Source organism: Trichosurus vulpecula, chromosome 3 (genome assembly GCF_011100635.1).
Source record: "Trichosurus vulpecula isolate mTriVul1 chromosome 3, mTriVul1.pri, whole genome shotgun sequence".
NCBI classification, from domain to species: Eukaryota; Metazoa; Chordata; class Mammalia; order Diprotodontia; family Phalangeridae; genus Trichosurus; species Trichosurus vulpecula.
This window is the reverse complement of record NC_050575.1, coordinates 345,274,689-345,295,610: the sequence shown is the minus strand read 5'-3', so window position 1 is coordinate 345,295,610 and position 20,922 is coordinate 345,274,689. Positions and strand designations below refer to the sequence as shown.

General features: G+C 45.5%; 1 protein-coding gene across 2 annotated transcripts in view; it reads left to right on the top strand.

Annotated features, from left to right (window-relative positions):
- TTC7A (tetratricopeptide repeat domain 7A) overlaps positions 1 to 20,922 on the top strand; it is a 204,427-nt gene that overhangs the window by 126,671 nt on the left and 56,834 nt on the right. For both annotated transcript variants that reach the window (XM_036752040.1, XM_036752041.1), the window contains exon 15: positions 8,001 to 8,161. In XM_036752040.1, coding sequence (XP_036607935.1) covers positions 8,001 to 8,161 — 161 coding nt within the window. The remainder of the gene's footprint in view (positions 1 to 8,000; positions 8,162 to 20,922) is intronic.

The following is a 20,922-nucleotide window of genomic DNA, read 5'->3' as shown; positions in this document are numbered from 1 at the left end:
GGTCACGACCAGACGACATATATTTCATTCTCTATCATGAGTCCATCACCTGCGTGAGGAGGCTGGTCACAGCCTTTATTGACAGTCCTTTGGAGTCAAGATTGACGAGTGCATTGATCAGAGGTCTTAAGTCTTTGCAGAGTTACTGTTTTTACAGTATGGTTATTGATTAAGTAGTTTTCCTCATTCTCCTCACTCTGCTCTGCGTCACTTCATAGACGCAGAAATGGTTTTTTTTATCATTTCTTGTGGCACAGTCGTATTCCATTATATTCCTGTGCCATATTTGCTCAGTCGATGGGCATTCCCTCCACCGTAGCTTCTAGTCTTTTACCACTACAAAAAGAGGTGCTATCATCATTTTGTGCCCATGGGTCTTTTTCCTCTTTCTTTGGTCTGTTTGGGGAATGAGCCTTCTGGTAGTCTTGCTAGGTCAGTTGGGGCAGATTTTTTCTCTCCCAAATGGCTGGGCCAGTTTAAAACTCCACTTACAATGCACTGTGCCAGGCAAGCTGCTCCAGAGAAGAGTTCTTGACAAAAAGAAACCAACCCCCAGCTCTGCTGCCAGGTACTTGTGTACATCACCCAACCTTCTTGGGCCTCGGGTCCATCCTTAGGAAGCACTGGTAAGGAGCTGGACGCCTTCATCAGTGGAACACTGGATTCTCGGAGTCAGGGAGACTTGAGTTCAGATCCTGTCCCAGACCCTTCCTAGCTGTATGATACTGGGCAAATCTTAGCCTCCATTTCCACAATAGAAATAATCAAAACAGCGCCAACCTCACAGGGCCTGTGTGAGAGTCAAAGTGCTTTGCAAACCTGACAGTGATATATAAATGCTAGGGTGGGACTAAATGATCTGGACAGGCTTTCTTTTCCTAACGCTCTATGGTTAAGACATTGTCGTGACATTGTCAAGTAGGTAAATCTGTGGCCTCTTCCCTCCGAAATCATTTAAATTGTACCAAAGACAAAAAGAAATGAGTTGAGGAATTTTTCCACCACCACCATGCTGCAACAATTCAGCTAGCAGCTGCTGTGGGGGTGAAAGACCAACACAAGCCCAACAACAAGAAGGCTGCCAGCGCAGGTTCTTTGGATCTCCTTTACGAAGGAAAGTGACATTAAGGGGTTAACAGTCTTGCTTTAATCCAACATATACATATTCGTTTGATTCAGGGGAAAAAGCCAGCACCCTGAACTTCAGAGCAAATACAAACAAATTACAAAGATCCCTTATAAACAGACCAAATACAATTCATAATTACCAAGAAGGCTTCAGCATCTGGGTTCACAAGCTGGAGGGCCCTTAACTACAGCTGCCCAGAGTCTCCACATCAACACTCCTCCACTAGTGAGAGCCCCAAGCAAATAGCTCTGTTCTCTCTTTTTATATACTCTTTGGACATCATCAGACGTCATCTGAGCAACCAGAACTTAGGTGCCTACTATCGGCTCTGGTCTTAGCAACTCCCCTTAGGGCCCTGGGGGCTTCACACCCACATCGGCTTAGTACCTAGTAGTTAGGGGTTTGGGCCTGGGGATTAACACCTAGTTAGACTCAATCAAAGACACTTAATTAATTTAGCATTCTGAAACAGTAAAAAGGTCCTACCTTAATTAATATGACCACCACCATCATCATCATCATAGTGTTCATCACCTATTTCCGTAGCACTTTAAAGCTTACAAAATGTTTTACACAGATCTCCTTCATCAATTACTTGAGGTTGATGTTATTATTAGCCCAATTTTACAAATGAGGGAACAGGTAGACTAAGTGACCTGCCCAGGGTCACATAAGCTAATGTCTGAGGGCAGGATTCAGACCCAGGACTTCCCGCCTCCAAATGTCACACTCTCTCTATTAGGACACCCAGCTGCCTGCATGGCATCTATAACTGAGGAGGGCGCTTATCTGGTTCTTTTTATTGTAATGACGATGGCATTAGGGCCTTCTCACTGGTACTACAGGTAGCATAAAGTATTGGTTCAATTCATCAAACATTATTAAGCATCTACTATGTTCAGTAGTTATAGGAAAAGATAGAAAATTTAGAGCACCTTCAGGGATCTTGCTGTTTAGTGGGTTAGGATACAAAAACAAATAATTTAATAGATGATAAGCGCAAAAAAAGAGGTATTAACAAGTGAAGTCGAAGCAAAGAATGGTGTTCATTGACTAGTGCAATCACAAGGCTTCATAGAGGAGGTGGTATTTAATTAGGAGTAGGTAGGAACTAAATAAGAGGAGGGAGAGGGAGATGCCAGATTTTGGAAACAACTTGACCAAAGGTTAGGCAAGAGGGGGAGAACAATAAACAGTCCAGTTTGGCTAGAAAGTCAAGTGCATGAAGGAGAATTGTGGAAGACAAGGCTGGAAAAGCTGAGTGGTGCCACTTTGGTGAAGGGCTTGAATTGTATTTTATTTGGTGAACAGCTGATCAGAAGCAGCCTTACAGTGGTGTGAAGGATGCCTTGGAATGGAAAAGGGCAGAAGTGGGAGATCTGTTAGGAGGCCCTTGTAATGCTGTGGACAAGTGGTGTCGCATTGGGGTAGGTGGAGAATGTGGAAATAGAGGGGAGGGGATAGCTGTGAAAAGCATTATGGAGATAGAGACAATGGGACCTGGGCATCCAGTAGAAGAGAGAAGTCATTTAGAAGGCAGGTTCAAAGATGATGCCAAGGCTTGGCACGTAGGGGACTTGAAAGAGCACCCACAGCAATCGTGGAGTCAGAAGGAGCTCTTAAGGGGAAGATAGAGTTTGGTTTTGGACATGTGATGTAAAGATGTGTCCTGTTCAACAGAAGGAGATTTGGGTCTGAAGCAAAGGAAAACGGTCAAGGATGGAGACAAAGAAATTTGGTCAGCAAGTGGTGCGGTAAATAGAGCTCTGGGCCTGAAGTGAGGAAGCTCTAACATGGAGCACTGGACTGCCACCAACTGTATGACCCTTACCAAGTCACTTAACCATTCTAGACTTGTTTTATCATTTATAAAATGGGAACATTGGGCAGGAGGCAGTGCTTTGTCAACTTTAAGGTACTATGTAGATAGGTCTAAAATCCTCTGATTCTAATGGGATAAAATGATATGTACTGAGAGAGTGATACAGAGAGGGGAAAATGTTGGCTTGGAATTTGAAGAGCTGAATGGTCAGGGACAGTTTCATGGTGGAGATGAGAACCGGACCTTGAAGCAAGCTTAGGATTTAGATAATCAGATGAATTGAAAGGAGGACACTCCAGGCAGCATGAGCAGAGATGCAGCACTGTGGAGAAGGAGTGTTTGGGGGACGGTGAGAAGGCCTATTTTGCTGGAGCATGTTTCTGAAGATACATTGCTAATTAATTTAATAAACTGCCACATCTGTCAATATAGAATTTGGTCTCTTGTTCCCTTCAAAGAGGTTTACGTCAGCAACTGACGATTCATTTTTCATTTTGTTGTTTGTGGAAATTTACTTTCCAGTTCCGCTGGGGACGTAGAGCTTATGTGTGATGGAGGATCGTGAGCTCTGCCAGGAGTACTTAGCTAGCACTCTGTCCTCTGCCTATAGAGGCTAGTAAGCCCTAGCAGCAAAGGGACCCCCCAACAACTGCCCTACCTTCCGAAAATAACTAAAAGACAATTTCCTTAAGGCAGTCCCTTAAAATAATAAAGGAATGTCCTATAGGGCTCCTCCTGGAAGCAAGCATTCAATGTTTACTGTTGTTATGATTCAATCATTTCAGCTGAGTCCTACTCTTCATGGTCCCATTTGGGATTTTCTTGGCAAAGATGCTGCAGTGGTTTGCCACTTCCTTCTCCAGCTCATTGTATAGATGAGGCTAACAGGGTTAAGGGGCTTGCCCAAGGTCACATAGCTAGTAAGTATCTGAGGCCAGATTCGAATTCGAGTCCTCTCTGACTCCAGTGATGACAGTATCCACTAAGCTGCCTAGCTGCTTTAACTTCTCATGGGAAGGACAAAATCGGTCAGATGTATAGATGAAAGAGAAATGTTTTTCCCAGAATCTTTTTCTCTCTCTCTTCCCCCACCTCCTACCCTGGGTCCTGTTTTCAAGTTGGAGTTAGAGTGTTTTGAAAATGTGTGTTTGTCAGGAATTTCAGGAAGGAGTGGGTTTGAGTACCGCCCTTCAGATAAGTGCCAGCCCAAGTTCAATGTTTATGTTCTTTAGTACTATTTACAAGCAAATTGTAGTTGATTTTGAAGATTTTACATGTTTTGATTTTAGCTTCATTTAACATATGACATAAAAATGTTTTCTGGTTCAAGATGTTGTTTGTTTTCTTTTTAAATGTAATCATAGACAAAAGCATTAGCTAGAATGAAACACTAAAAGGTAGGACCAGAGATAAGACCATGTCCAAATGATTGTGTCATCACTTCTAACCAAAAAGGATATTCCTGCCCTACCTATCTATGTCATGTGTTGTGTCTCACTCCCAGTAGAAATGTAAACTCCTTGGTGGGGGTGGGGGGGGTGTTCCTGGTTTGTTTGTTTTTTGTCTTTATATTCCCAGTGCCTTGCTTATCATAGACACTGAATGGATGTATGTTGAATTGAATTTTAACTAGGATATATGCTGATTTGTTTCTCCAGCATTGAGCCAGCTTTTTGTCTATGTCCATAACCACTTTGCAAGATGACTGGCCAGGGCCAGGGTGGCAGTCTGTAACCAGGAAGCTGACTTTTCCTTTGTGAGAAGCTAAATAGGAGTGATTGAATCTTGTCTCTTGACTTCATTAAGACCCTTTTCTAACTCACAGGAGTTATTGGGACCGGATTACAGGAAGGTCTTCTGGGTTTGTTCCCATGTATACATTGAAATATGTTGGTGATGAATGTGAGGCTTATGTGAAGTAGTTTGTAGGATTAACAGGGGCAGATGAATGTTAAAACTTGGGGTGCCCTCCCTGGGAGCCTGGTCTGGATTTACTGCAGCCAGAACAGAACATCTAAGCGGAGTGTCTAGACAACACTTGTTCCGAAGAGATCTGGGCTTTTTAGTGAACTCTGCAGGCTCTGTAAAGGGCAGCAGTGTGATATGACAGCCATAAAAGCATATGCTATCTCAGGTTGTTTTAGGAGGGGCAAGGTGTCCAGAATGAGTCATACCCCACAATGCCTGGGTCAGACCACTTCTGGAGAATTGTGTATAGTTAGTTCTGGGCAGCACCATTTAGAGGATAAGCTGGAGACAGGACACAGAGCAAGATAGTCAGGATGGCCAAGGACTGAAAATTCATACCACGTAGGTATCTGGAAGGAGCTGGGGATGGTCAGCCTGGAGAAGATAAGACTGCAGAAAGGAATGTTATAGCTGTTTTCAAGTAAGCTATTTTGTGCAAGAGGGATCAGACTTGTTTTTCTTGGCCCCAGAGGACCGAGCTAGGAATAGTGGGTGGAAATTGCAGAGGCTCATATTTAAGCCTGACGTAAGGAAAACCTTGCTAATTGAGCCATTCCAAAGTGAAAGGGCACCTTCTGGAGATGGAGTAGGTACTTCCTCACTTGGTGATCTCCAATTGAACCATTCACTTAGTTCAGGGGAACAGTCAACACCCTGAACTTCAGAGCAAATACAAACAGAAGTTACAAGCAGAAATTACAAACAGAAAATAATACAAATCGGCAGACAGGCTTCTAACTGTCTGTCTATAGCGATACATACATAGTTACCAGAGAGAGGGGCACTACCATCTGGGTTGTCAAAGCTGGGGGCTCCTTAACGGCTATCCAGAGTCTCATCTGGCTACATTACACTGTCACTCTTCCCATGGGTGAGCCCCAAAGCAAAATGCCAACCTCAGAGTATATACCCTTCTTCAGGGCCAGAGGGCATCACAACCCTCATGACCCAGGCTCATGTGACTTAAGCAGGTCACATGGGCCTATTAATGGATGGGAAAGATCTTCCCACCCAGCAAAAAATACATTAACAGTACAGATGGTATCTGAATTTCCTGCCAACTCTGAGAATTCTGAATTCCATGTTCAGTAAAGGTTAGAAATCAAGATTTAGCCATTATTTCTGGTTTTTTTTTCCTTGCTCCAACCTATCCTGTATCCTATCACTAGATTGTCGTTCAGTCGTTTCCAGTCTTTGTGACCCCATTTGGGGTGTTCTTGGCAAAGATACTGGAGTGGTTTGTCATTACCTTCTCTAGCACATTTTACAGATGAGGAAACCAAGTTAAACAGGGTGAAGTGACTTGCCTAGGGTCACACAGCTAGCAAGTGTCTGAGGCTGGATTTGAACTCACAGAATGGGGCTTCCTGACTCCAGGCCCAGCGCTCTATCCATGGTGCCACCTAGCTTCCCCTAGTCACCAGACTACTCTTCCTAAATCATGTTCATTCGAGTTTCCCTTCCTTAACTTACAGTAGCTGCCTGTTGCCTGTTGTGCCTAGCCCTGATTCCTCTCTAAGTTTAAGGACCCTTCTAACTATCCCACTACATCCACTACTTCCGAGAAGGTACTTCCACTGCCGTCTGCTGGGATCTTACTCCCTCATTCACATCATCCTCATTTCCCCATCTTTGCATATCATGCCACTATCCCTCCTTGGAATGCTTTTCTCCCAAATCCTCTGTGTCCTCCAAGGCTCAGGTCGAGTCCCATCTCTTCCATGAAGGCATCTTCTGCAGCCTAAATAAGTCTCTTACTGTGTCGTTGCAACTGTCAGCCTTTGTCCTCTAGCTCTAGAACGAAGTTACTCAGGACAGAGAAGGGAACTGGAGCCCAAATGAGTGTCGCTCCTAATATCCACCAGATCAGAGGCACAAGACACAGGAGAGGTGGTGAAAACACAATTTTGTTTCTGGCGGCATTTAAAATTATCTAAAGAAGGGAAATACATTTGGAGACCAAACGTGAGGTAAAATGAAAGATCTCAGTCTGAAGGAGTCTGCACAACAGGGCCCAAAGCTTTAAAAGCAAGTAGCATCAGAGGATGTAAATATAGGACTGGTCATGGCTTAAGACAGCACCCTCAGTCCCTGTCTTGATGCCAACATGAAGACCAATCTATCAAGTTAAGTAGGAGGAGAAAGAAGAGTAGAGACAGGGGATTACTCCTCACGTTGGGCAGGTGAGACCGATGCTTAGGGTCCTTGACCCAAGAAAGGTGAAGAACTGGAAACACAGCTGAACAGAACTGAGGCTGAGAAAGGTTAAGTGCCTTGCCCAGGATCACAGCCAGTAAAAGTGTCTGAGAAAGGATTTGAACTCAGATGTCCCTGGCTCTCTGTCCAGTGTCCTCCACACTGTCTGGCCCATCTGCTTTAAAATCGTACCTTGAGGGTTAGTTCAAGAATCTTGGGATGTCTGATCTTGAGAATAGAAGATGGCAGGGGCATTATGGCTGTTTTTAGGTATTTGAAGATCTCACGTGGAGGAAAGATTAGGATAGTTCTGCTTAGCCTCAGAAGACAGAAGAGCTAGAGCACTCAGCAAAACTTGTAGTGAGGCAGATTTTAATTTAATGTTAGAAAAGCCTCTGTAACCATTAGTGCTATTTAAATCCATGGGCTGCCTTGGGAAGTGGCTTGTGCCCCTGATTGGAGCCCTGCAAGTCTCCAGTGGGTGACCATTTGTTGGGTAGAGAGGTTTCTTGTTCAGGGTGTGGTTGAACAGGAGATAGTCTGTAAGAGAAGAAGCGGGCCCTCCCCTTTTCTCCATTTGTCTTTAGAATATGGCTTTCTCATCTCATTCCTCTATCAGATAATTACCAAGCACCAGCTACCCCATACAGCCCTGTGCTGTCTCTGGTGGGGGAGGGAGAGGGATGAAGACATAAATGTGATCTCTTTCCTCAAGGAACTTAATGCAGCAAAACTTGGAGCTGTCGTTCATTGTCCCTGATGGCCTCACCTGCATTCCCTTTGTGGCCCAGAATGCCTATGCCTGTGTCCTGGGGAGTTGGACCCATTGGGGGAAAGGCATGGGAGAGAAGGTCACGGAGTGAGCGGCTTTTTTTCCCCCTGCAGATCTCTGATGCCATAGAGCATCTGCAACAGGCTCTGAACATACGCAGAGATGATGTCCACTCCCTACACCTCCTGGCGCTCCTCTTCTCAGCCCAGAAGCACTACCAGCATGCCCTGGACATCATCAACATGGCAGTCACGGAGCACCCAGAAAACTTCAAGTGAGTGGGAGCCCTGGCAAAACTGCACAGGCTCTATATAGTTTTCTTCCCATTCAGAGGCCACACCAGCACACATACATTTCCAACACCAGCTCCCATTCAGCTGCATGCAGAGCCCCTTGTTGGGTACTCTGAGGGAGGAAGAGGACATAATCACAAAGAAAACACAGCCTCCTGGCTTCTAGGGGCTTTGGGTCTAGTGAGGGAGACAGGGCCAATGCACAGAAGTGCCTGATTTTGAGAGTACTTCCATAGCAATATGGTATGTGACGAGATCCATACCCAGAGGGTCTGGTTACTGGCTGAAGAACAGAGAAGTCAGTCAGGGAAACGAGCAGATATACTTCATACAGAAGTGAACAAGCCTAGAAGCCAACAAAGACTCTAGTTACTGGGGTAAGGACTCACTATTTGGCCAAAAAAAAAAAACAAAACTACCAGGAAAACTTTGAAGCAATCTGGCAGAAATTAGGTTCAGACCAGCATTTCACACCATACACCAAGATAAGCTCCAAATAGGGATGTGACTTAGCTATGAAAGGTCACTTCATAGACAAATCAGAGGAGTAAAGAGGTACCAGAAAGCTTAGGAAGCCTTAAAAGCACACCTGCCAATGGGTATCCGGAGTTGCGTTAAGTTCACAGGATCCCTACTTTCACTTCATGTTATAGACAATGTGATTTGCCCAGAGTCATCCAGAGTCAGTGGTAGAGCCAGGATCCTCCCTCCCAGGCCCTCTGCTGCTGACACTGTTTGCATTACCCTGTTCCTTCTCCAAAAAGCTCAGACAACTTTACCACAGCCACTTCAGGTCGTGTCACGGATTCATCACGTGACGATGTAACGACATAGATAACACAGCACCACTGAGGCAGTTGTGACAGAAAGCCATGCTGGAAACGGGGCCCCATGGACATGGTACAGCCCGTTCCTCTGCAGTCGCCGTGAGCCTGCCCCTGTTCTCGGCCAGCTTGATACGATTCCTCCTATGCAGGCCTGTCCTAATCCCAAGCTATTCCTGGAGGATGGGAGGAAAACATCTTTCCTCCTGTTCCTTCTGAGGGGCAGCTGCTGGTGCAGTGGATAGAGCACTGGGCCTGAAGTCAGGAAGACCCGAGTTCAGATGTAGCCTCACACCCTGAGTGAATTACTCTGTTTGTCCTAATTTCCTTAACTGGAAAATGGGGATGATAGTAGCACCTTCCCCTCCCAGGGTTCTTCTGAGGATCAAATGAGATAATATTTGTGAAGCTTTCCTCACAGAGCCGGGCACATAGGGGCTGTACAAATGCTTATTTCCTTCCCTTCCTCCTGATTAGTTCTGTTTTGGATATGACAACGAGCCTTCCTTTACCCCAACTCTCTTTCCCAGTGTTAATCTACTTTACTACTCTTTATTCTAACCACAAAAGGCAGGAGAGAACAATCTGTGTCTGCCAGTGGGGCTATTGGGGTTAATTGATTTGGGAGACTGGGGCGGAGGGAGGGAGGGAGGGAATTTGGAAGGAGGAGGAGGAGGGTTGTGTGGTAGAGGGGGCGTTAGATGTCGTTTTATGACTCTAACACCCACAAGAGGAGACATATAATTTGGGGTGTATTCCTCAGACCCTGATACATACTATAAACTGAAGCCTAAAACAGATTTGGAGTACCCTTGAAAAAGTAAAACTAAGGCTGTTGTCTCGCACCTAACCGTCCTGGAGAAGTGCTATGATACAGTGGAAGTGCCCTGGACTTGCTATTTTATGATGGTCATCTATGAAATGGGAGAAATAATCATCTGGTCAACCAACAGGCATTTTTAAAGCAACTTACCATGTGCCGGGTACCACACTGGACCCTGGGAATACAAGTACAGAGAGTGAAGCCGGCTCGGCTCTGGGGAGCAGGTGACATTCTGGCGGGGTAGTCATCCTTGCACTGCATACCTTGTTAGGTGGCTGGGAGGAGAGCCCTTTGTTGAGTCCTAGAGAAATAGGGATTCTCATCCTGAGAGGAGGAAATGTAGAGAAACATAGATTAGATATATTCCTAAAAGGCACAGCTGTAACAAGGGATCAAGGGACATTGGAGATGTTTGGGAATGCTCCCTAACCTATCAGATTCAGATTGGGGGGCGGGTCACTTTAGTGGCCACCTCTTGGTAGACTGGAGGGACAAGGGGCTGCCTCCGATGCTATCTCATATGCTCTTGTCTATTCGTAGCATCGTTCAAGTGTACTTTTCTCATTTCGTAGGAAGCTGGGGCGGGGGGGATGTAGAGGAGACAGACATATTGATAATGATCAGAAATATGGAACTAGTGTGAGCAGTGAAGACAGGTCACTGATAACTTTGGGGTTTTCACACTGATTTCTTCTCGTCTAGAATTCTCTGGGAATTTTCTTTTTATAATGATGCTTGGTTATGGCAGTGTTTCCTAGGCATTAAATTAATTATGTCATTTAACATGGATTAGCCCCAGGGGTAATAATCATGAGTGACCCCAGGAGGGTCACTTTGCTTTGTCCTGGTCCACTACACATGCTTTCCCCTAATCCCAATCACAGACTGGTCCCTAAATTTAAACAGTTGATGCTTCTCCAACTCCAGCTGCAGGCAGAGCCCCAGACTCCGGCCACAGACTGGTCTGCTGACCCCAACCACAGACTGCCTCCCCATACTTTCGCACTTCCTCCACCTCCGCCTCTCACTCTCTGCAGTCTGGTTTTTAACTCCATCATCCGACCAAAACTACTCTGCAAAAGTACTAGTAATCATCCAACTGCTGAAACTAATGGCCTTGTCTGAGTCTTCATCCTTCTTGACCACAGTGAAGCCTGTCATACTGTCAGTCGCCTTCTCCTTTGTACCTTCTCTAGGTTTTGGCTCTCTCCTGGTTCCCATCTGCCTCTTTAAACTGCCCCTCCTCAGTCTCCTTTGCTGGATCTTCATTCAGATTGTGCCCAGTAATTGTTGGTGCTCCCCAGGGCTCAGTCCTGGGCCTGTGCTGCTCTGCTCTGCCCTTCTCCTTCTATACTATTTTGTTTGGTGATCTTGGCAGCTCCCGCAGATGCAGTCTTTGGGCAGATGATTGTTAGATCTGTTTTCTAGCCCTAACCTCTCTCTTGACATCCAAACTCACTCCAGCTACCTGTTGTACCTCTTAGGTGTGCCAAAGACATCTTATTAAGCTCAACATGTCCAAAACTAAACTCATTATCTTTTCCTAAAACCCGCTCCTCTTTCTAACTTCTGTATTACTACTGAGGGTATGACCATCCTCCCAGTCACCCAGGCTCACAAGCTTGGTGTCATCCTGAACTTAGCACTCTCTTTCTAACCTCTCCTCCCCCCTCCCACCATATCCATTCTGTCACCACATCTTAATGCTTCCTTCCTTCGTTCGATGTGCTCCCTTCTCTCTCCTGACACCGCCACCATGTTGGTGCAGATTTTCATCACCTTGTGCCCAGGCTGTAGCAGTAACCTTCTGGTTGGTCCGTCCCCACTCTAGTCCATCCTCCCCTCAGCTACCAAAGTGATCTTCCATGTCAAGTTTGCCCCTTTTCAGTAAACTCCTGTGGCTCTCATTACCTCCAGACCCTCACATAAATCTTGTTTGGCTTTTAAATTCCTTCATCACCTGGTCCTTTCCTACCTTTATAATCCCCTCCGTGGACTCTCCAACCCAGGGATGCTGGCTTCTTTGCCCTCCCTGCTGTTGCTTGAGGAAGACCCTCCATCTCCAGCTCTGCCTCTTTACCAGCTCTCGCCCAGTCCTGAAGCATACCTCCTCTGCCTTCTGGCTTCCCTGGCTTCCTTCAGGTCTCAGCTGAAATCCCACCTTCTGCAAGAAGCCTTTTCTGCTTAATGCTATTGCCTTCCCTCAGAAATTGCCTCCCACATCAGCCACTGCATCCCCGGCCATGGACAGTCATCTTGCCTTTGGTCTTGCCACTGGACTTTAATGACTGTGAAAGAGAGAGTGAGGCTGATGACCTGGTGCGGCTCTGCCTCACTTAAACCCAGTTCACACGAGTCAAGACATCACTGCATGATGTCATCGATCCTCTTCAAAAAAGGACAAACAACAGCCAAAAAAACTCCCACTACACACCCAGACACACATGATGTTTGTATGTAGTTGTTTTCATGTTGTCTGTTTTTGTTTCTTTCTAGCCCACACTACAGGAGCATAAGTGCTTTTGACCAATTGAACCTGGAACCTAGGATCCATTGAGCTCATAATCTCAACCACAGAACACTTGTCCTTTCTGAACCTAAACCTGACTAGACTGACCCACGACTGTTACTGGAGAGAATGCCCTACTCACGGTGGGCCATACCTTTCTATGCAGAGGATGGCCCATTACTATAATTTAGTGAACAGGTAGCTAAGCATGGATAAAATAGTCTGTGTGTACAAGGGATTAGCCAGCAGGCTGCATTAATCCCAAGTACAATGCAGTGAATCTGCCTGTGATGTAACCTGGTAGAATTATAATGAAAATACGTGGGGGGCAAACGTCCTCTCTTTTAATCATAAAGTGCATCTTCGCTAAACCTGCTTCCTTATTGCTGCAGGGCCAGTTGGTATTCTGCTTTCTCAGTCACTGCAGTCCTGCCTGGCTCAGTAGAGTCTTGTTCTACTATTGAGCTGCCAGGTTTTCCCACTGTGTGGGAAAAGGCTTCAGGCTTCAGCTGAAATGAAGGAATGAGAAGAAGAAAAGCCTTCTCTCCAGCCAGCTGGGGGGAGGGTCCCTATGTAATCCTCCTTGCCAGTTCTCTTCTCTTTGTCATTTGGACAGCCCCAGGAACCTCTCCATCTCCAGGAAGCCTTTCCAATCTTAAAGGGTGGGACAGATGGGGCATGATTTCCTACACATGCAGATGCATTCTCCATCCACCCTTCCTCTTCTTTCCTTCTTACTGAGTACAGTCACTCCTTTGTATGTAAATGCTTGTTGAATTTGAGGATATTAAGGTACTGCTTAATTCGCATCTACTATATTAATGTTTTTGTCTGCATTAGTGTATCTTAAGCTGTCACAGCCTTTATGAACTATGTATGAACCAGCATGAATCTTTGTACAAAATCATTCATCCATAGGTGCCTGATGTCTGCATTTGATGACTAAGGAGGCTTCACCAAGTCTGCATTGGATGATAGCCAACGTGGTTCGATCATAGGTGGCCCTCAGAATTGGAAAAGACCTCAGAGAGCTTAGAGTTCAGCCCACACCTGAACCAGAGCCTTTCTACATTGTCCGCAAAGATATAATTCTACTAAGTGTTAGGGATATGAAGGCAGAAATGACCCTCCAAGTAGCTCCCTTCTGCTGGGGAATAATAGAGTATGCACACAGACAAGTAAATGTGTGGTAACTTGGTAGGACAGGGAAGAGCTTGGGGTAGAAGGTAGCATCTGAGGGACAGAAATGTGGGAAGCTGCTCCAGACTTAGGCCAAGGCGTTTAGGTGGGACGTGGCAAGCTGACTTCAGTTGGCTTTTGCTAGAAGATAGAAGATGTGGAGAATAAAGTGAAGTAAACCTGGAAAGATAATATGGCTGTAGCCAGATTGTAGAGAGCTCCAGATGCTAAATTGAGGAGTTTGTGTTTTATCACAGAGACAACAGGGAGCCACTGAAGACTTTTTTCCCAATCAAACATTTACCTACTTATCCTAGTTACATTTGATCTTGCTATAATACAAAACCTTTTCAATTACTTGTAAATAAATTGTCTCTATTATCATTTGTGATTGCCATTCTGTCCCTTGTTTGGTTAAGAATTGACCTCCCTGTACCTGTGGATGATACCTAATGTGGCCCCCTTCCATTATTTTTGTGGTTGTTGTGGTCTTTGATATTCAGGTCACATACTCATTGTTAGCTATTGCTTCCTAGATTTCCCAGCAGTTTTTTCAAATAGGGAGTTCTTCCTCAAATAGTTTATGTTCTTGTGTTTATGGCACACTGGGTTATTGAGTCCGATTTTTTGTTATCATTTCTTCTAGTCTGTTACAGTGATAGACTCTTCCTTTTTTTTTTTTTAACCAGTGGCAGGTAGCGCTGATGAGTGTTACTTCTGAGTACGGTTTGACATGTGGGAGTTAGTAGCTATGGCTTGCTAATGTTTCTTTTTTTCCATGTATCAATATGAAATCTGCCTGTCTTCAACTTTCCATTGTTCCTAGTTCTGTGCCCTTGGGCCAAACAAGAGAAACCAGCCTAAACCCTGTTTTACTGGACTATATTTTAGATACTTGGAGACAATTTTTATAGCAATCCAATTAACAAGCATTTATTAAATACCTGCTGTGTGCTGGGCATGCCACAAAACATTGAGGATAGAAAAACAAAAATGAAATGATTCTTGCTCCCATGGAGCTTACAGCTCTGTCAGGAGAAACAGTATATACATGTGTAAATAAATTCCAAGTATGCCTCCACAGAGGCCTGCATGTACCTCTTGCTCTATATCTCAGGTAAAACTACCTTGATCTTCTGGAATTTCCAAGGAGCCTGAGATTTTTAGTATTAGTGTGATGAACATCAGGAGTAAGACCCTGGACTTGAAGGAGGGAGGCCTCGCTTCCTGGTCTAGATGTCTCCTTCCCCAGCCATGTAAGCATAGAGGAGTCATTTAATCTACGAAGCCCATTTTCCCCATCTGTAAAGTGAGGATGACCTCAACCTCAGAAGCTACCATGAACATCAAATAGGATAGGACGTCTAAAATTCTTGGCAGACTATAAAACATCATACAAATGTGAGGTATTCTGATACCGTCAGCATCGGACTTCTGCCGCCATTGACTCAAAGATTTTAGTTAGATGGAAGGCCAACTGTGCTGAGGTGCCATCTTGAAGGCTGCCATCCAGGCCCCTCTACCTTATAGGGAGCATGGGGGACAGACAGTAGGAAAGATTGGCTGTGTGAACCGAGTACGTGCAGTACGTGGTGGTGCCCGGGCACCTGGAGAGGAAGGTGGTGCTCGAGCTGAGATTGGACAGAAACCAGGGGCTCTAAGAGGGGGGAGAATGTTCCCAGGCATGGGGAATGATCAGAGTAAGTGAAAGATGGTAAGTGGGACAGTGGGGCTGAACACCACGAAAAGAGGATAAAAACAAATCTGTAAAGGTAAACTGGAGCCAGATTGTAGGGGGCTTTAGAGGCTGAACAGAGGATTTTGTATTTTATCTTAGAGACAATGGGGAGTGATAGTTGTGCTTTAGTGAAATCACTTTGACAGCTGTGTGGGGAGGGTGGAGGAGACAGGCTGGATACAGGGAGACCAGATATTGGGAAGATATTTCAGGATCCCAGGGCCTTGGAAGAGGCGAGATGGCTGTGTGACACATAAGAGAGTCATCATGTAGAGTCGATCGACAGCGAGACTTGCCAGCGAACTAGCTATGTGGCTTGAGCTAGAGAGCAAAGTTCAGGGTGTCCCAATTAAATCTTGTCTTCTCCTGGCTAAATATTCCAAGTCCTTCAGCATGTGACAAACCACCCCTCCTTCCTTGTAGCCCTTCTCAAGACACAGTCCAGTTTGTCCATGTTCCTTCTACAGGTTGTTCACTCAGAAGTGAACACAGCATTTCAGGTGTGGCCTGAGCAGAGCAAGAATGTTATGTCCTTTCTGGACATTCAGCTTCTACTTCAGTAACAAAGGCTGTATGTGTTCAGATCACATAAAATTCCCTTCAAGATGTAAGAACTTTGTTCTTCAAGCATGGATATGCAGAGGAGACATATGCCCACCAAAGCTATTTTCTGCTGTCGTGGGGATTCCCTGTCCAACCTTAGAGTCTGTTGGAGAATTCCTTAGAAATGAAGAAGTCTTTTAGAAGTTCCCATTTGCAGATGTGATGTACCGTGCTAACTGTCTCACATCACAGATCATTCATTGCAAAGCCTTCTAAAGATCCATGATCATTCTTAAGAGTTTGACCTGATCATACACGTGGGAAAAGCCAAGTGAATGAAGAATGCCTGTTGTCCAATCAGTAGGACAACCCATAGAGTTGGCCATCAGTACCTACTGCATTATATATGAATAACAAACTCATCCCAGAATGAAATAGAAGGATGAGACTGGTTTGAATTGCATCTGGAAAATTGGGCAGTCTTTTTAATGCATGAACCCTTTGAAGCAAAGGCCCATCTTTTAACACTAGTATTCTTTTGCTGATACTCCAAGGTTCTGAAATATGGAATGCCATAATCCATGAGGAATTACACTTGTAGGTCACTCACAGGATAATGGAGAGATGCATGAGGGGTATATTTAGGCTGTAGCATAACAAAGTATTATGCATCAGAAGTGACCAATGACCAGAAAGAGGTGAGCCAGCCATGGGGAGTGGGAGTGATGGATAATTAGGTGCTCTCTTCACACCCACATAATGTTGAAAGTTAGCACGTTGAGTGTACTTCCCACCCCATGGGATTGTTTACAGGCAGACTTGGACAGGAATCTCACAGGATGCGTAGGGAGAGTAGCTTGCACTGTGTATCACCAGAAGGAGTGTCCATTTTGATGAAAGCCTAGGATGTGGGGTCTCAGATCTAAAGCTGCAGGGGTCCTCTGAGGACATCAAGTACAGAGCCCTCCCTCCTCATTTTGCAGATGAGAAATTGAGGCCCAGAAAGGTGACCTTCCCCAAGGTCCCTTCGGGGGCAGTATTTGAATCCGGGTCCTCTGACTCCAGGTCTGATGCACTTTCCTACTGCACCCTGAGATGGCAGCTCCAGCAGAGTCAGGCAGCCTGAGATCAGCTGCTATGTCGGACTGCTGTTCTCCCTTTATGTCTGTCTGGAGATTTTCCGCAGATCCCCCAGAAGGGCAGGGTCTGGATAACATCCCCCAAGACAGGGCTTCAGCACAGTAGTAATTCCAGCTGACCGCCAAGGGTATAATGATCAGTCACATTTGTATAGTGCTTTAGAAGATTTTTACATGCATTGCTCTGTTTGACCTCCATGGCAACTTTTGAGGTTAACGTTGGCCCCATTTTACAGATCAGGAAAGTGAGGCTCAAAAATGATTTGCCCGTGACTGTACAAGGGGGAAGGGGCAGAGATAGAAACCCAGGGGTCTGGATATTGGTTTTCTTTGTAATCTCCTGTATTTTATTTTATGCCAGTTAATCGACATTTAATTAAAACAGTCTAAGAAGGGGTCCATAGGCTTCACAAGACTGCCAGAGGCATATCCATGACTCAAAAAAGGTTAAGAACTCCTACTCCTACACTATTTTGTCCATAATAACTATGATATTGAAGAACCCAGGGTGCTAGGAAATCCGTAAGGCAGTTTTGCGTGAGATACTGAGCAAGAATGACACACTGAAGTGTACCTCTGTTCTGTGGATCCATGGATTAGTTAGGATCACAGATTCTCTCCGTGCCATTCAGAGGTTAGATTCCTCAGAGGCCTTACAGCTTCAAGGGAATTGAGCCGAATGGGCAAATGAAAGGAAAGTCATAGCAAAGGAAAAATGTGTGTGTTACATCCAGGAAATGCTAAGGCTCCACAAGCTCCTGAATGTAGCTTGTCATTCAGTAAGCATTTATGAGGCCCTTAGTGTGTGCCAGGAGTGAGGCTAGACATTGCCATCTAACTGAGGGGTACACAACATGCAGACAGCTCCCAGACATACACAGGGTACACTGGAGATGGCTTTGGAGGGAAAGGCCTCTTGCAGAAGGCTCTGAATAGACTTCTGGAGTCTCCAAGGGGGCTGGGTCTAGGTACCAGGAAGATCACGATACACATAGCCCCATCAAGGACCTCCTGGCCCCAGATGCTAGGGAGAATGACTGGAAAGAATGCCAGGGGGCAAAAAATTACTCCCTCATCTCCTTCAGCTGCTTGGCTATACACTGTGTTCAGACCATCAGGTTTTGTTTTTTTTTTTTTACAGATGATAGAAGCTCTGGAATTAACACCCCAGACTACAGAAACCCTAGGATTAATAGAAAATGTCACCAAGTCCATTATGGGGCAGGAGCTGAAAAATGTCATTGCCATCTGCTGGAGGCAGCGCCCTGCTTTTCCAGCTGCTCCGGCCTGGGTGCATGCTGTGTGTGGCCACAGCTGTCTTTACTGCGCTTAATTAAATAAACAGCCCAGTAAATATCACTGCGGCAACAAGAGCAAAAAAATAAAACCTTTTGTGTCTCTGACCTCGTGCCCATCAGGATAGACTTTATCGGGGGAACAGTGGAGAACGCCAGAGCGTGAGCCTTTTCTGCCTGTTGCCTCCAGGGTATTTCTTCTCTGATTGGGGTTTTTTTTTTTTTCCTCTTCCTCTTTACTATTTTGTAAAGATTAACAATGGAAGCTCTTTGGTCTCTCTTTGTAGGTAGCACATTCTGCTTTGCATTATGGTTCTAGCATCTGGGCTCATGCTTTGTTGCCTCTCCCCAACCCTGTCCCTTCCACCTTTGGATTATAAGCCCCCAAGGGCAGAGACAAGTCATTTTTCATCTTTGTGTCTCTGGGTACCTAGTACAGGGCCATCCATAGAATTGGCTCTTAATGTTTATTGATCTAAGTTAGAGCTTGCTGTGTAGAAAAAAAAAAAAGAGGACAGTTTGTTACAAAGCTTTCCCCTTAATACTGTGGACTGGTTGGGTTAGAGGCTGTATTGGATTTTTGCCCCTGCTTTAGAGGGCTGGACTTGGGAGTCAGGATCGCCTGCGTTCGAGTCCTGCCTTGTATGCTTTCTAGCCGTGTGATTCTGCATAAGTCACTTTGCCTCTTTCTCAGTCTCCTCCTCTGTAAAATGAGAGGGGGTTGGAGGCCCCTTCCGAGGATTCAGTAGCTATTGGCCTCGGCCTGTTTGAGGAAGACGTCATGAAGTGTCTAATGGTGAAAATCCAAGGCTGGGAGTTGAGAAAAATTGAGTTTGAATCTTGACCCTGGTATTTAGGTTACCTGTGATCATGGGCAAATTATCCTTCTGGGCCTTTTCTGGGGCCACCCACCATCTTCTCTTCTGTCAAATGCTCAAGCTCCAGCCAAACGTGTTGTGAAAATCAGGTCAAAGAGTCAGTAAAATTATCAATTAACTCACATTTATCTCTTGCCCACTTAGGTGTTTTTACCCAGTGATAAATACTATGGGAGATAGGAAGAACTTAGAGAAATGATTCTTCGAGGGTATTTAAAGGGTAGCCCATCAGCTAGGCCATAAGAAACATAATCAGTACTGCCTTTTGCTCTCTTTTAAGGGTCAGATGCGTGGTAGAGATAGTAATAATAACTCACATATATGTCGGAATAGCTTCAAGGTTTATAAACACCTTTGTCACAAAGCCCTGCGAGGTTGGTAGTTGTAGGTGTCATTCCCACTTTACAGATGAGGAAACTGAGACTGGGGGGTGGGGTGTTGCTGTGATCTCAAAACCAGTTAAGGGCCAGAAGGAGGATTTGAACTAAGTGTCCTGATTCCGAGTCCAGCCCTCTCCCCGCTGTGGACATTGTTATAGGAGTTCAGGTGATTGATAGGTCCTGAACTGGGCCTGAGAGAAAAAGAGTAGAGTTCTTGGAGGTAATGAAGGAAGGGAAGGGACATACAGTGCAACTCAGAAAGCCTCTGGGGCCTGAGAGGAAGAGTCTGCTGGGTGAGAGATTCTCGGTCATGTAAAATAAGTTTGGAAACTCCTGGTAAGAGATACGGCTTGTGGCCTTGTTCTTCTGAAAATCCTCCTAAATTCAGGGATTAGAGAGAGGGTAGAGGAAAGAAGATCTGGATTTCCGTGCTGTGGGTTGACCTTTAGCAAATGAAGCTGGTGTAAAAAACAACAGCAAAAAAAAAAAAGCCAAACCAAAAACGTGATGAGACAAAGATTGATGGTCCCTTAGGGTACAGTGTGAACCTGGCTTGATGGGAACCAGACACCCCCAGCACTGCTTCCTGAAATCCTGTAGGCTACCAGCTAAGCCCATGAAACATTTGGCCAGGCAGCCCTACGCATGCCCCCTGAGGGACTGCTGCTTTGTCTGCCTAGGGCTGCCAACAGTGAGAGCAGCCTTATCTTTTAGGCTCATGGACTATACTAGGCCAAAAGGGCAGGAAGACAGCCAGAGACTGTTTACTCGAAGGTTGGGGTTGGCTTTACTCTTCTTTTCTTTTTCAAATTTTTAGGGAATATTTGGAGGGGGGGGGAGTATAGAGGCAGGCCTAGGCCTGGGGGAGGCAGAAACACTGGCCAAGGGAAAATGAGCTGATGGCTCATTCCTGAAGCCAGCAGGGCCTGTGTGGTGGTGGTTTTAAGTAACAGATTCCTCACACTTTAGTCAGGGCCCTTGTAGTGGAGATCTCTATGGTAACCAAACAAAGTTCCCCAGCCAATGAGGGGAGCTTTCCAATAAACAGCCCATCAGTCACTGATTCTGCCCAGCGGGGCTGGAAGCCTGCCATATCAGTTTTGAAAGCCCAGTGACAGGTCATTTGGAATGCACATTGTTTTTCTTCTTCCACCCTCTTCTCTCTCTCTCCCTGGGGTTTGGGGCACCCCTGAGGGTTTCAACCCAAGCTTGGGTCCTAAGGGAATAGAAGCCCCATTGGGCCTCTCCAGAGAGATGCTCTTGAGCCTAAATATCATGGCTATCAGGCCAGATCTGGAGAGGTGTAAACAAACCAAGGAATGTTGCATCCATCTCCCCCAGAAACCCAAACTGTTTTGGAAATTGTTTGACGCCTTGGCATTAGCAGGACCCAAAGCTCTTCCAAAGTCATTTGAGGCCTTGTGGTGGACCTCA